Source organism: Pleuronectes platessa, chromosome 5 (assembly GCF_947347685.1).
Source record: "Pleuronectes platessa chromosome 5, fPlePla1.1, whole genome shotgun sequence".
Lineage (NCBI taxonomy): Eukaryota > Metazoa > Chordata > Actinopteri > Pleuronectiformes > Pleuronectidae > Pleuronectes > Pleuronectes platessa.
Window position 1 is genome coordinate 569,776 of NC_070630.1, and position 15,269 is coordinate 585,044.

The window sequence follows — 15,269 nt, forward strand, 5'->3', positions numbered from 1 at the left end:
CCTGACGACGCCAACGAGTCGACAGCAGCTGGACGGAGAGATGATGGAGGAGGAGGATGGAGGGATGCCGTCACCGTGGAAACTGAGGGTAGGATCTCTCTCTCTCTCTCTCTCTCTCTCTGTGTGTGTGTGTCTCTTCCTCTCTCTCTCTCTCTCTCTCTCAGGAAGTCGTCGTAATGCCGTCAGATCCTCAACCGCCTCCTCTTTAACTCTCTCTCCCTGCCTATGTCTTTCTCTCTCTCTCTATCTTTCTCTCTGTCTCTATCTCTCTGTTTCTCTCTCTCTCACTCTATATGTCTCTCTGTCTCTCAATCTATCTTTCTCTCTCTCTGTCTCTTCTCTCTCTCTTCTCTCTCTCTCCCTGCCTATGTCTTTCTCTCTCTCTCTATCTTTCTCTCTGTCTCTATCTCTCTGTTTCTCTCTCTCACTCTATATGTCTCTCTGTCTCTCTCTCTCTCAATCTATCTTTCTCTCTCTCTGTCTCTTCTCTCTCTCTGTCTCTTCCCTCTCTATCACTCTATATGTCTGCCTGTCTGTCTCTCTATCTCCCCTCTCTCCTTCTCTCTCTCTCACTCTATATGTCTCTCTATCTTTCTCTCTCTGTCTCTTCTCTCTCTCTTCTCTCTCTATCACTCTATATGTCTGCCTGTCTGTCTGTCTCTCCATGTCCCCTCTCTCCTTCTCTCTCTCTCACTCTATGTCTCTCTGTCTCTCTCACTCTCTCTCTCTCTGTGTGTGTGGGTCTCTTTTTCTCTCTCTCCTTCTCTCTCTCTCTCTCTCTTTGTCTCTTCTCTCTATCTCCCCTCTCTCTCTCTCTCACTCTATATGTCTCTCTGTCTCTCTATCTCACCTCTCTCTCTCTCTTACTCTATATGTCTCTCTCACTCGGTCTCATTATTAGTTAATGTGTTAAAACACCCAGAGGACACTTAGTATTTCGGTCAGTGACATTAGTGTGAGGCTCCCAGCTGGACTCTGACCTCCATCATCCCTCTGTCCATCATCCATGTTTACTGAGGTTATCTTCATTATATTTGGAACCTGACGATGAGACGTCAACAGTTTGTCATGAAAAGCACCTGAGACCAGGACGAGCACGGAGACGAGAGGACGGACGTTAGAAGACAGTTTATTAGGAGAAAGACACGATACAGCTGCAGAGACAGAACATTATTAGAATGAGTCTCTGAACTGAGGTCTTCACTTTGTCCCTCATTACATCACTGAAGGCCACGACAAATAAATAGAACAGAACAAAATAATCAAATAAGGATCGTTCACTTCATCTTTACAAAATAAAATGTTCAGAAACAAGTTTAAAAAACAATGAATCATATTTTACATTGGTCAGTAATAAGTCCCCTGGTACCAAGGCCCCGCCCACCAGAGCACACCTAAAATCACATGACCGTTCACCTACACTGGTCATGTGATGTAAACAGGAAGTAGATCGTCTCCCCTGCAGCTGGTTGCTTAGTAACAGAAACTCCTCTGAAGGAGGAGCAGTGATTGGTTCATATTGTTCACCGCTGGCAGTCGAGTCATGTGACTGATGAGAACCAATCAGGAAGAGAACGTCTGAGTCATCGTTTACTAAAGTCCCAGTTTCTGACCAGACTCAACCACAGAGTTTTCAAACTGACACGAGACCAGTTAACACAAGTCGCCACCAGGAGAAACCATAGCAGCAGCGCTGAGCTGTGATTCGTTCAGACGAGGTTTGGAAACTTGGATCAGCTGATGGAGATATGTGGAGCTCCTCCCTCCTGAGCTCAGACACCATCACAGCCTCGTGGAACTTCCCTCTTCAAAGCCCAGAGACCAGAACTCTGGATCCATGCCGAAGCCTTTTCAAAGTAAATCCAGCTGCATGAAGCTCCGGCCACTTCACCTCCACATTGATAAAAAACAGATTCACTGATCTGAGGATTATTTAGCCGGTATCGATGTTTATGTTTCATATTTGTCCGATTCCAGCTGAATAACTCATCATATTTTAATAATTTCTTCAATAAACAGGGCTTGAGCTGGAGGAGCAGAACAAATATGGATGAGTAGATGAAGCAGCTGAGAAGATAAATAATGTGATGTGAGTTGAAGTTGATGAGCATCTGAAATCGTGATTCAAACTCATAAACTTCTCTTTGTTCCCTTTTACATTTGTTCATTTTCTTCATTAACCTTTTATCAAATCAACTTCATTTTTAAAAAACCTAAATGTTGCTGGAACATTCAGGAGCTCGTTCAGGGGACACGTGTCCTGAGCGCTGGTGCCGTGACCATGTGACCTCCTCCCAGATTGGCCGATTCAGATGTCGCTCCAGAGGACGGCCCGCCTGCTCTTGTCCACGCTGACGACATATTCCCCCGACGGAGACCAGGACACGGCGCTGATGGACGAGCTAGCAGAGGAGGAGGTTATTAAAGAAACAGTACGACAAGTTCCCCAGGAAGCGTCCTGGAGCCTCTCATCTTTCTTTATAATCTTTTTTACAGGAGCAGGTTTATTTTGTTAATCCGGATTTATCATTGTACCTTTTCAAAGTAAAATCTTTAATTACAATTTAACGATCAGTTTGTAAAACTAATCTTTAGTCACACGTGGAGTCCCTCAGGGATCGCCTGGAGCCGCAGAGTTTCAGAGGAGATTCATCTGAAAGTTGGTTTTAAATCGACTTAAATTGTCGAACCTGTGTTTGTCCGGGAGGCGTGTCTCCAGGCTGCCGCTGGAGAGGTTCCAGATGTAAACTGAGCCGTCAGCTGATCCAGCCGCCAGGAAACATCCGTCTGGACTGAAGAGAGAGAACGTGACACGGTTCTGCACAGAACATTTCTGAGGGTTTCCACAAACAGTTACTGTTTTCAGGTTCGTTTCTGATGAATCATCACTTCATGAAAGTGTCTGGCTGGTGACGTGGAGCAGAACTCACCTGATGACGGCCTTCGTGCTGTCGCTGCCACACTTGAAGCCTTCAGCTCTGACGGAGACAGAAACACGTTCAGAACATCGGGTACAGGTCATCTTCAAACAACGTGACGCTGCGTCAGGTCTTCACCTGAAGCTCGAGCGCTCGTGGCTCCACCTCCTCAGGTCCACCAGCTGGAGGCAGTCGTCACGGCAGCAGCTGAGCAGCTGACGATGGTCGGAGCTGAGGTCCAATGAGGTGACTCGACCCTGAGCAGGAAGTTCCTGAACGCAGCTCACCGCCCTGAACGACAACATTCATCTCACACGACTGATCTCAGTGCATCGGGCAACGTGAAGATGTTTCCTGCTGGAAGCTAAACGTCTCTGATTTCAGTTAAACACCATTCAAAACTGGTTAATGCATCTGATAAGATCTTTTCTAGTCTTGATGACACTTTACTTGAAGTTTTTACATTCACACACGTGCAGATCGAGGTGCAGCACTTTCTTCTCAACAGTTGGGGGTTCAGTGGTTTGCCCAAGGACACTTGAGGAACGCTGGGATTGAACCACTGACCTTCTGGACAGGGGAAGACGGCTCCGCCCCCTCAGCCACAGCTAAATAAAACATGACAAATCCTCCTAATTCGCCAATAACACTTCCTGGCTGGATGTAAACTAATTAGAGAACATATAGATGATGATGACACTGTGATGTCACTACCAATTACAGCCCAGTGAAAGTTGTTCTTATCCAATCAGCAGCAGGGAAGGTAGGTGATGGTGTGTGATTGGTGGACAGAGCTGTCAATCATGGGCTGTGTCCCCACTGTGTCTCCACTGTGTCTCTACTGTGTCTCTACTGTGTCTACTGTGTCCCCACTGTCCCCACTGTGTCCCCACTGTGTCTCTACTGTGTCTCTACTGTGTCTACTGTGTCTCCACTGTGTCTCCACTGTGTCCCCACTGTTTCCCCACTGTGTCTCCACTGTGTCTCCACTGTGTCCCCACTGTGTCCCCACTGTCTCCACTGTGTCCCCACTGTGTCTCCACTGTGTCCCCACTGTGTCTCTACTGTGTCCCCACTGTGTCTCCACTGTGTCTCCACTGTGTCCCCACTGTGTCTCTACTGGGTCTCCACTGTGTCTCTACTGTGTCTCCACTGTGTCCCCACTGTGTCTCCACTGTGTCTCCACTGTGTCTCCTATCATATGGTGAAGACGTTACCTTGTGTCCCAGACCCTGATCTTGCGGTCGTAGTGTCCACTGATGATAAAGTTCTCAGAACAAACCAGGTCGCTGCAGTACGACGCCACGTCCACCACCTGCACACCTGCACACACATGTCCACCGTGTCAACAGGCATCAGGTCTCGATCATTGACTGATCAGGTCTCGATCATTGAGACTCACAGGCGGCTCGGTGCAGGTCCCACAGTCTGATGGTTCTGTCTGCACTTCCTGTCACCACCTGATGAAGTAAAGGACTGAACCTCGCTGCCGTTACCTTCCTGCTGTGACCTGTCAGAGTCAACTGAGACACACAGGTGAGACAGACAGGTGTGAAAGACAGAGAGAGACACTGACTGCATGTTTCAGTTACAAGAGGTTGACGATGTGCTCAGGGTTACCTTGGGGACAGAGTCATCCAGCCGCCACAACAAGGCGGACTTATCGTATGAGGCCGCGAGGATCCTAGAACCCTGAGACAGACAAAAACATCAGTCCTCAGGTGAGTCCTCAGGTGAGTCCTCAAGTGAGTCCTCAGGTGAGTCCTCAGGTGAGTCCTCAGGTGAGTCCTCAGGTGAGTTAGTCCTCATGTGAGTCCTCAGGTGAGTCCTCAGGTGATTCCTCAGGTGAGTCAGTCCTCAGGTGAGTCCTCAGGTGAGTTAGTCCTCATGTGAGTCCCCAGGTGAGTCAGTCCTCAGGTGAGTCCTCATGTGAGTCCTCATGTGAGTCCTCAGGTGAGTCCGTCCTCAGGTGAGTCCTCAGGTGATTCCTCAGGTGATTCCTCAGGTGAGTCAGTCCTCAAGTGAGTCCTCAGGTGAGTCCTCAGGTGATTCCTCAGGTGAGTCAGTCCTCAGGTGAGTCCTCAGGTGATTCCTCAGGTGAGTCAGTCCTCAGGTGAGTCCTCAGGTGAGTCAGTCTTCAGGTGAGTCCTCACGTGAGTCAGTCTTCAGGTGAGTCCTCAGGTGAGTCAGTCCTCAGGTGAGTCCTCAGGTGAGTCCTCAGGTGAGTCAGTCCTCAGGTGAGTCCTCAGGTGAGTCCTCAGGTTAGTCAGTCCTCAGGTGAGTCTTCATGTGAGTCCTCATGTGAGTCCTCAGGTGAGTCCTCAGGTGAGTCCTCAGGTGAGTCCTCAGGTGAGTCCCCAGGTTAGTCAGTCCTCAGGTGAGTCCTCAGGTGAGTCAGTCCTCACGTGAGTCCTCATGTGAGTCCTCAGGTGAGTCCTCAGGTGAGTCCTCAGGTGAGTCCTCAGGTGAGTCCCCAGGTTAGTCAGTCCTCAGGTGAGTCCTCAGGTGAGTTAGTCCTCATATGAGTCCTCAGGTGAGTCCTCAGGTGATTCCTCAGGTGAGTCAGTCCTCAAGTGAGTCCTCAGGTGAGTCCTCAGGTGAGTCAGTCCTCACGTGAGTCAGTCTTCAGGTGAGTCCTCAGGTGAGTCCTCAGGTGAGTCCTCAGGTTAGTCAGTCCTCAGGTGAGTCCTCATGTGAGTCCTCATGTGAGTCCTCATGTGAGTCCTCAGGTGAGTCACTCACCGCTGAGTCGAAGTCCACACAGGTGATCCCCTCTGTGCTGCCCTCCAGAGTCGCCCTGTGGGTCAATGAGCCTGGTGACATCATCAGTGAACATGAGGTCACAATAATCAGGAATCAGACGATGGAGAAGATGACATCAGCAGGTGATTTACCTGCTCTGACCTCCCACAGCTTGATGACTCGGTCAGTTCCTCCTGTGGCCAGCAGGTCTGAACTGGAGCTGAACCTCACCGTGTTAATGCCTTGCTCATGGGCCTCCTGACAGAAAGAGAGGTGTAGGCTTCAATCAACACTAACAATGGATTACATGAACCAATCAGGTTACAGGAAACATTTCTTCCGAACATTATAACATAATGTGAACACAGTGAAGTCGACCTCTGACCTTTACCTTCAAAGCACAAAAGGTGATATTTAAAATGAATATAGATACAAATTCAAATAAAAAACGTGACGTGAAATAACATGTGTTTTATGTCTCAGTGACACCTAGTGGTCAGAAGCGGAAAGTTCTCATGATTTTGGATTGGTCGAGCCAGAGGATTCTAGATGAGCCTGATGATGGATACGGACGCTACTCACGAATATTATTACTACTACTACTGCTACTACTACTATTACTGCTGCTACTACTACTACTGCTACTACTACTACTACTACTGCTACTTCTACTACTGCTATTACTACTACTGCTACTACTACATCACAGTAAAGCTGTCATCACTCCCTGTTGTTCTTATGCAGAAACACTTGAGACAAACTGGGATTCATGAATATAAGAAAATAAAAAACTTGTACTAATTGATAACTATTTACGAGATATCATAAATATGTGTGTGTGTGTGTGTGTGTGTGTGTGTGTGTGTGTGTGTGTGTGTGTGTGTGTGTGTTCATTACCAGTACTTGCAGAGCTCTAGCAGGGACTCTGGCTGAAAGACAGATTCCCACAGGACTCATCTGATCCTCCTCCTGACTGCAGACCGAGTGACCACGCCTCTTCCTGCTGCCATCACACACACACACACACACACACACACACACACACACACACACACACACACACAGACACACACAGACACTCAGCAACCAGGGGAGCTGCAGTGAGACAGTGTTGGGACACGAGGACTCACTTGAACAGTTCTCGGATGGAGGTGAGGATCCTCGGGGACGTGGCTGACGCCGACCTGAGAAAACAGGAAACAGGAAGTTTAACGTTAATGTGAGTTCAAACAACTTAATCCTCAGAGTGGTCGAACCTGAAGAGTCTGGTGTGTCTTGGCTCTGCAGACTTGTCCTGGTGTTCGTTCTTCGGGGACGTTGACCTGGACGTGGGAGCGCTGGACGAGCTGAAACACAAGTGAGACGCCAACGACGTCCAATGAAAATGACGTCAGCTTCCAGTTGAACCACTGACACAAACCCTCTCAGCTGAAACAATCGTTGCTTAGGAAACATTTAAAAAACAAGTGATAAAAACAGTTATTGTTTGTGTGAATTTACATTATTTCAAAAATATGTTCTTTAAATTCTCTAAACATTGGTAAATGTTCAGAGTTTAACAGAGACCAGGTGAGGTTTACCTGTCGATAGCGACCTTTGACCTTGCAGCGCTCTGCAGCTCTTTCTGGAGGTTCGCTTCACGAGCTCTGACGTAAACATGAGAAACGAGACATTTACATCCAAGCAGGTGTGAAAAGGTGTGATGAAGAGGTGTGAGGAACAGGTGTGATGAAGAGGTGTGAGGAACAGGTGTGATGAAGAGGTGTGATGAAGAGGTGTGATGAAGAGGTGTGATGAACAGGTGTGATGAAGAGGTGTGATGAACAGGTGTGATGAACAGGTGTGATGAAGAGGTGTGATGAACAGGTGTGATGAAGAGGTGTGATGAACAGGTGTGATGAAGAGGTGTGAGGAACAGGTGTGAGGAACAGGTGTGATGAAGAGGTGTGATGAAGAGGTGTGATGAAGAGGTGTGATGAACAGGTGTGATGAACAGGTGTGATGAAGAGGTGTGATGAACAGGTGTGATGAACAGGTGTGATGAAGAGGTGTGAGGAACAGGTGTGATGAAGAGGTGTGATGAACAGGTGTGTTGAAGAGGTGTGATGAACAGGTGTGATGAACAGGTTTGATGAAGAGGTGTGATGAAGAGGTGTGATGAACAGGTGTGATGAAGAGGTGTGACGAAGAGGTGTGATGAAGAGGTGTGATGAACAGGTGTGATGAAGAGGTGTGAGGAACAGGTGTGATGAAGAGGTGTGAGGAACAGGTGTGATGAAGAGGTGTGATGAACAGGTGTGATGAACAGGTGTGAGGAACAGGTGTGATGAACAGGTGTGATGAAGAGGTGTGAGGAACAGGTGTGAGGAACAGGTGTGATGAAGAGTTGTGATGAACAGGTGTGATGAAGAGGTGTGATGAACAGGTGTGAGGAACAGGTGTGATGAACAGGTGTGATGAAGAGGTGTGATGAACAGGTGTGATGAAGAGGTGTGATGAAGAGGTGTGATGAACAGGTGTGATGAAGAGGTGTGAGGAATAGGTGTGATGAAGAGGTGTGATGAAGTGGTGTGATGAACAGGTGTGATGAAGAGGTGTGAGGAACAGGTGTGATGAAGAGGTGTGAGGAACAGGTGTGATGAAGAGGTGTGATGAACAGGTGTGAGGAACAGGTGTGGGGAACAGGTGTGGGGAACAGGTGTGATGAAGAGGTGTGATGAAGAGGTGTGAGGAACAGGTGTGAGGAACAGGTGTGATGAAGAGTTGTGATGAACAGGTGTGATGAAGAGGTGTGATGAACAGGTGTGAGGAACAGGTGTGATGAACAGGTGTGATGAAGAGGTGTGATGAACAGGTGTGATGAAGAGGTGTGATGAAGAAGTGTGATGAAGAGGTGTGATGAACAGGTGTGATGAAGAGGTGTGATGAAGAGGTGTGAGGAACAGGTGTGATGAAGAGGTGTGATTAACAGGTGTGTTGAAGAGGTGTGATGAACAGGTGTGATGAACAGGTGTGATGAAGAGGTGTGATGAACAGGTGTGATGAAGAGGTGTGATGAAGAGGTGTGATGAACAGGTGTGATGAAGAGGTGTGAGGAACAGGTGTGATGAAGAGGTGTGAGGAACAGATGTGATGAAGAGGTGTGGGGAACAGGTGTGATGAACAGGTGTGTTGAAGAGGTGTGATGAACAGGTGTGATGAACAGGTGTGATGAAGAGGTGTGATGAAGAGGTGTGATGAACAGGTGTGATGAACAGGTGTGATGAAGAGGTGTGAGGAACAGGTGTGATGAAGAGGTGTGGGGAACAGGTGTGATGAAGAGGTGTGGGGAACAGGTGTGATGAACAGGTGTGATGAACAGGTGTGAGGAACAGGTGTGATGAAGAGGTGTGATGAACAGGTGTGATGAACAGGTGTGAGGAACAGGTGTGATGAACAGGTGTGATGAAGAGGTGTGAGGAACAGGTGTGAGGAACAGGTGTGAGGAACAGGTGTGATGAAGAGTTGTGATGAACAGGTGTGATGAAGAGGTGTGATGAACAGGTGTGAGGAACAGGTGTGATGAACAGGTGTGATGAAGAGGTGTGATGAACAGGTGTGATGAAGAGGTGTGATGAAGAGGTGTGATGAACAGGTGTGATGAAGAGGTGTGAGGAATAGGTGTGATGAAGAGGTGTGATGAAGTGGTGTGATGAACAGGTGTGATGAAGAGGTGTGAGGAACAGGTGTGATGAAGAGGTGTGAGGAACAGGTGTGATGAAGAGGTGTGATGAACAGGTGTGAGGAACAGGTGTGGGGAACAGGTGTGATGAACAGGTGTGATGAAGAGGTGTGAGGAACAGGTGTGAGGAACAGGTGTGATGAAGAGTTGTGATGAACAGGTGTGATGAAGAGGTGTGATGAACAGGTGTGAGGAACAGGTGTGATGAACAGGTGTGATGAACAGGTGTGATGAACAGGTGTGATGAAGAGGTGTGATGAAGAGGTGTGATGAAGAAGTGTGATGAAGAGGTGTGATGAACAGGTGTGATGAAGAGGTGTGATGAAGAGGTGTGAGGAACAGGTGTGATGAAGAGGTGTGATTAACAGGTGTGTTGAAGAGGTGTGATGAACAGGTGTGTTGAAGAGGTGTGATGAAGAGGTGTGATGAAGAGGTGTGATGAAGAGGTGTGATGAACAGGTGTGATGAACAGGTGTGTTGAAGAGGTGTGATGAACAGGTGTGATGAACAGGTGTGATGAAGAGGTGTGATGAACAGGTGTGATGAAGAGGTGTGATGAAGAGGTGTGATGAACAGGTGTGATGAAGAGGTGTGAGGAACAGGTGTGATGAAGAGGTGTGAGGAACAGATGTGATGAAGAGGTGTGGGGAACAGGTGTGATGAACAGGTGTGTTGAAGAGGTGTGATGAACAGGTGTGATGAACAGGTGTGATGAAGAGGTGTGAGGAACAGGTGTGATGAAGAGGTGTGGGGAACAGGTGTGATGAAGAGGTGTGGGGAACAGGTGTGATGAACAGGTGTGATGAACAGGTGTGATGAAGAGGTGTGAGGAAGAGGTGTGTGGAACAGGTGTGATGAAGAGGTGTGAGGAACAGGTGTGAGGAACAGGTGTGATGAAGAGTGTGATGAAGAGGTATGATGAAGAGGTGTGATGAACAGTTGTGTTGAAGAGGTGTGATGAAGAGGTGTGATGAACAGGTGTGATGAACAGGTGTGAAGAGGTGTGATGAAGAGGTATGATGAACAGGTGTGATGAACAGGTGTGAAGAGGTTTGATTAAGAGGTGTGATGAAGAGTGTGATGAACAGGTGTGATGAACAGTTGTGTTGAAGAGGTGTGATGAACAGATGTGATGAAGAGGTGTGATGAACAGGTGTGTTGAAGAGGTGTGATGAACAGGTGTGATGAAGAGGTGTGAGGAACAGGTGTGATGAAGAGGTGTGATGAAGAGGTGTGATGAAGAGGTGTGATGAACAGGTGTGATGAAGAGGTGTGATGAACAGGTGTGATGAACAGGTGTGATGAAGAGGTGTGAGGAACAGGTGTGATGAAGAGGTGTGATGAACAGGTGTGTTGAAGAGGTGTGATGAACAGGTGTGATGAACAGGTGTGATGAAGAGGTGTGATGAAGAGGTGTGATGAACAGGTGTGATGAAGAGGTGTGATGAAGAGGTGTGATGAAGAGGTGTGAAGAACAGGTGTGATGAAGAGGTGTGAGGAACAGGTGTGATGAAGAGGTGTGAGGAACAGGTGTGATGAAGAGGTGTGATGAACAGGTGTGATGAACAGGTGTGAGGAACAGGTGTGATGAACAGGTGTGATGAAGAGGTGTGAGGAACAGGTGTGAGGAACAGGTGTGATGAAGAGGTGTGATGAACAGGTGTGATGAAGAGGTGTGATGAAGAGGTGTGATGAACAGGTGTGATGAAGAGGTGTGAGGAACAGGTGTGATGAAGAGTTGTGATGAACAGGTGTGATGAAGAGGTGTGATGAACAGGTGTGAGGAACAGGTGTGATGAAGAGGTGTGATGAAGAGGTGTGAGGAACAGGTGTGATGAAGAGGTGTGATGAAGAGGTGTGAGGAACAGGTGTGTTGAAGAGGTCTGATGAACAGGTGTGTTGAAGAGGTGTGATGAACAGGTGTGATGAACAGGTGTGATGAAGAGGTGTGATGAACAGGTGTGATGAACAGGTGTGATGAAGAGGTGTGATGAACAGGTGTGATGAAGAGGTGTGAGGAACAGGTGTGATGAAGAGGTGTGAGGAACAGGTGTGATAAAGAGGTGTGGGGAACAGGTGTGATGAACAGGTGTGTTGAAGAGGTGTGATGAACAGGTGTGATGAACAGGTGTGATGAAGAGGTGTGATGAAGAGGTGTGATGAAGAGGTGTGATGAACAGGTGTGATGAAGAGGTGTGAGGAACAGGTGTGATGAAGAGGTGTGGGGAACAGGTGTGATGAACAGGTGTGATGAACAGGTGTGATGAAGAGGTGTGAGGAAGAGGTGTGTGGAACAGGTGTGATGAAGAGGTGTGAGGAACAGGTGTGAGGAACAGGTGTGATGAAGAGTGTGATGAAGAGGTATGATGAAGAGGTGTGATGAACAGTTGTGTTGAAGAGGTGTGATGAAGAGGTGTAATGAACAGGTGTGATGAACAGGTGTGAAGAGGTGTGATTAAGAGGTATGATGAACAGGTGTGATGAACAGGTGTGAAGAGGTGTGATTAAGAGGTGTGATGAAGAGTGTGATGAACAGGTGTGATGAACAGTTGTGTTGAAGAGGTGTGATGAACAGATGTGATGAAGAGGTGTGATGAAGAGGTGCGATGAAGAGGTGTGATGAACAGGTGTGATGAAGAGGTGTGATGAACAGATGTGATGAAGAGTGTGATGAAGAGGTGTTAGGAACAGGTGTGATGAAGAGGTGTTATGAACAGGTGTGATGAACAGGTGTGATGAAGAGTGTGATGAAGAGTGTGATGAAGAGGTGTTAGGAACAGGTGTGATGAAGAGGTGTTATGAACAGGTGTGATGAACAGGTGTGATGAACAGATGTGATGAAGAGTGTGATGAACAGGTGTGATGAACAGGTGTGATGAAGAATTGTGATGAAGAGGTGTGATGAACAGGTGTGCTGTGGTGCGTTCAGGTACCTGGATCTGCGTTCATTGCGGCTGTTCATACGGGCGGCGGCCTGTTGTTTCAGGTGGATCATGTCCTCCAGCATGTGTTCCTCTCTGACCTTTTCCTCCCGGAGTCTTGTCTCCGCCCCCCTCTGTCGCTCCAGCAGGACGTCGTACTCCATCTTCAACTTCCCGTTCTCCTCCTGAACCTGCACCGCCCGCCCCTGCAGCTCCTGACGGACATCGAACGCGCCTGAGAATCGACGGCGCTCCGCCAGGAGGCTGATAGACCCGGGGGGGGGGGGGGGGGGGGGGCCAGAGCAGGGACATCATTAGCATTATGAAGTGACCACCCGGGTGGTTCTCCACCAATCAGAAAGTTTTAATCCCTCCAGGTCACTGTGACCTTCGACCTCTTTTTAAATTTCAAATCTCAAATGTGGCTGCATTTCTATTTTTCCAATAATTTTATTAAAAAACTAAATGTTAAAATGTTCTCAAGGTTTTTAAATCTTAACTTTATGAGAATCTGTTTGTTGCTCAGCTCGTCTGAACTGTGACTTTAAAGAGAAGAACCCTGCAGTCACCTGAGCAGACGAGCCAATCAGCTGAGAGCATCACAGGTGTGTCACTCACCTGGAATCCTGCTCGTCCAGAACAAGGAGTTTGATTTTGATCTGCTGCTGCAGCTCCAGCACCTGAAAGGCCAACTGCAAAAAAACAAGAGAAGAAGAAGAACAACATGAAGAGTTTCCAGGACGAGTGGAAATGCGGTCATGTGACCACTTCCTGTTTCCATGTGACATCACGTCTGATGAAAACTGAGACGTCAGGTCTGAATAAACAAGTCCTGATCCTGGACCTGAGCTACGAAGCAGGATTTGTGGTCATCAGGTGACTTCAGGTTAACTTCAGAGTCTGAGGTTCAGTTGGAGATAAGAGATCAAACAGTCTGAAGCTCCGCCCACTGACCAGCCCCTCCTTTGAACCATGACATCATGTTCTTAGAGGATCTTTGGAGCTGGTGTGGATCGAGTCTCTGAGGAGGACCAGGGTCTTCAGAGACCCACAAGATCCTCTGAGCTCCTATGATGTGCTGTGGGTTTATTATTGTGTCGCAGTTGTATTGTTGTGTTATTGTTGTGTTGGAGTTGTATTGTGTTATTGTTGTGTTGTTGGGCGCTCTGACCTCTCCTGTTGTTTTCTTCAGTTGGTCGTTCTGGTTCAGTAGAGACGAGACAGAGCTGCTGTCAGTGAGGGGACGTCTGGACACACAAAACAAACACACACTATTAACACACACAGAAACACACACTTGTCGCCCTATAGTTCCAATACAATATCTAACTATCTTAACCCTCAAAATGTCCATTGAAAAAGTGACAAAATGTCCTCACAAAGATGATATTGAGCTCAAATTGGCTTCATAACTGTAGAAAGACAAGCGCACACACACGTTACCTGCTCAGGATTCCATTGGTCCAACTGGATTTATCCAACAGCCGAGAGTCTGAGAACAAACAGGAAACAGAGTCAAAACTGGATAGTGATCCAGATCCTAATCCTAATCCAGATCCTAATCCAGATTCTTATCTTAATCCAGATCCTAATCCTGATTTGCACTGGAAAAGACGTAAAGAGAAGAAAATTGACCCTCACTAAAGTAAGGTTAATTTTTTTGATATATCTGTTTAGTTTTTCTTTGTTCACACTGACGTCAGAGACTTTTTCATATCTGAGATTTGTTGATGAAATGTTTTTCACTCGGATCATGAATTGTTTCGTCGGTCGGTTTCCAGCTGACGAGTTTTGTTCAGACACATTTGACTTGTTTATAACAACTCAAGAATATTTTCAGTCTCGTGATTAGAAGTAAACTAAAATATGAATCACATTTTTTTAACCCGCTCCCGATCATAGTAATAACAATACATAACAGAGTATAGAGTGAAAATAGAAATATAAAGCCTATACGGAGGAATACACTTCATTAATAACACTATAGATTAAGTGTATACACTTTAATGAGTGAGATCCTGTTTTTGATTTTAAGAAAGTTTTAGTTGATGAAACCAAGAAGAAACAAACTTAGCCAGACTATAGAGAATAATAAAAACAACAACATAATCACAGTGTTGTTGTTGTTGTTGTATTAAGTTTTGTTCACATCACAGATTAGAACAGAATCCGGATTGAAACCCGCTTCACACTGGTTCTCTTACAGAAGTGGATCAGGTCCTGGAACGAGTCGCTCTGGTTCCGGTCCCGGTTCTTCAGCTGACGGACGATGTGTCTCCTCCAAGTGTCCCCGGAGCCTCCGTGTCCTCCCGGCTGCACGAAGCCGCAGCTCCGCTTCGACTCTCCGGCAGAATCCGTCCTCATACTGTGGGAGGAGGCGACGTCTTCAGCGGCCATGATGTCCGGCCCGGCCCGAGCTGCTCCACCAGACACCCCCAGAGAGACGCTCTCAACCCGGCCTGAGGACTCACACTGCCCCGGTCCCCGCGACGCTGTCTCCACTTCCTGTTTATTGTTGTTTGTTTGTTTTAGTTTGTCACACTAAAGGGGGCGGGGCTCAGGGTGGAGGCGCTTGCTCCAGATGCCAGCTGCCGGGTGTCTGAGCCAATCAGCGCCGAGCTCATACATCCGCGTTCCCACTGGAGCAGAACGTCACAACAAACAAACACTTGTGATTGTATGAATCCATCACTATGTTTATTTATCAACAAATAAAATGAGTGGGGTCTAACCGACCAATCACAGACATTTAAAAAACTTGAATCATAAAAAGGTTTCGTGACAACTTAAAAGATGTGCTCACAGAAGTGAAACCAAACTGTCTAGATCGCCCCCTGGTGTCTGTCTGCGGTATAGATCATAAACCTCCTCCATGTTAGCAGATGGGACATGGACCAAAATTAAAAATCAAAGTAGGCGTTAATGTTTATCGAAGATGGTTTCTGTCATTTCAATCTGTAATTGCTT

General features: G+C 47.2%; 1 protein-coding gene across 4 annotated transcripts; it reads right to left on the reverse strand.

Moving 5' to 3' along the window:
* Positions 1 to 1,113: 1,113 nt before the first annotated feature.
* LOC128440697 (protein Atg16l2) lies at positions 1,114 to 14,845 on the reverse strand. Of its 4 annotated transcripts, none has more exons than XM_053423496.1 (18): positions 14,507 to 14,845; positions 13,746 to 13,794; positions 13,474 to 13,549; positions 12,921 to 12,994; positions 12,315 to 12,566; positions 7,241 to 7,306; positions 6,917 to 7,006; positions 6,791 to 6,844; positions 6,558 to 6,660; positions 5,813 to 5,918; positions 5,661 to 5,731; positions 4,539 to 4,610; positions 4,321 to 4,441; positions 4,136 to 4,241; positions 3,057 to 3,209; positions 2,931 to 2,978; positions 2,691 to 2,792; positions 1,114 to 2,402 (listed from the first exon to the last, which is right to left on the reverse strand). In XM_053423496.1, the coding sequence occupies exons 1-18, from the start codon at positions 14,697 to 14,699 to the stop codon at positions 2,309 to 2,311; spliced, it is 1,830 nt and encodes a 609-aa protein (XP_053279471.1). In that variant the 5' UTR covers positions 14,700 to 14,845; the 3' UTR covers positions 1,114 to 2,308. The 4 variants fall into 4 exon arrangements, with proteins under 4 accessions (XP_053279471.1, XP_053279469.1, XP_053279470.1 ...); XM_053423494.1 differs by having other exon boundaries at positions 2,691 to 2,833; XM_053423495.1 differs by having other exon boundaries at positions 6,558 to 6,663; positions 14,507 to 14,844.
* Positions 14,846 to 15,269: the final 424 nt, after the last annotated feature.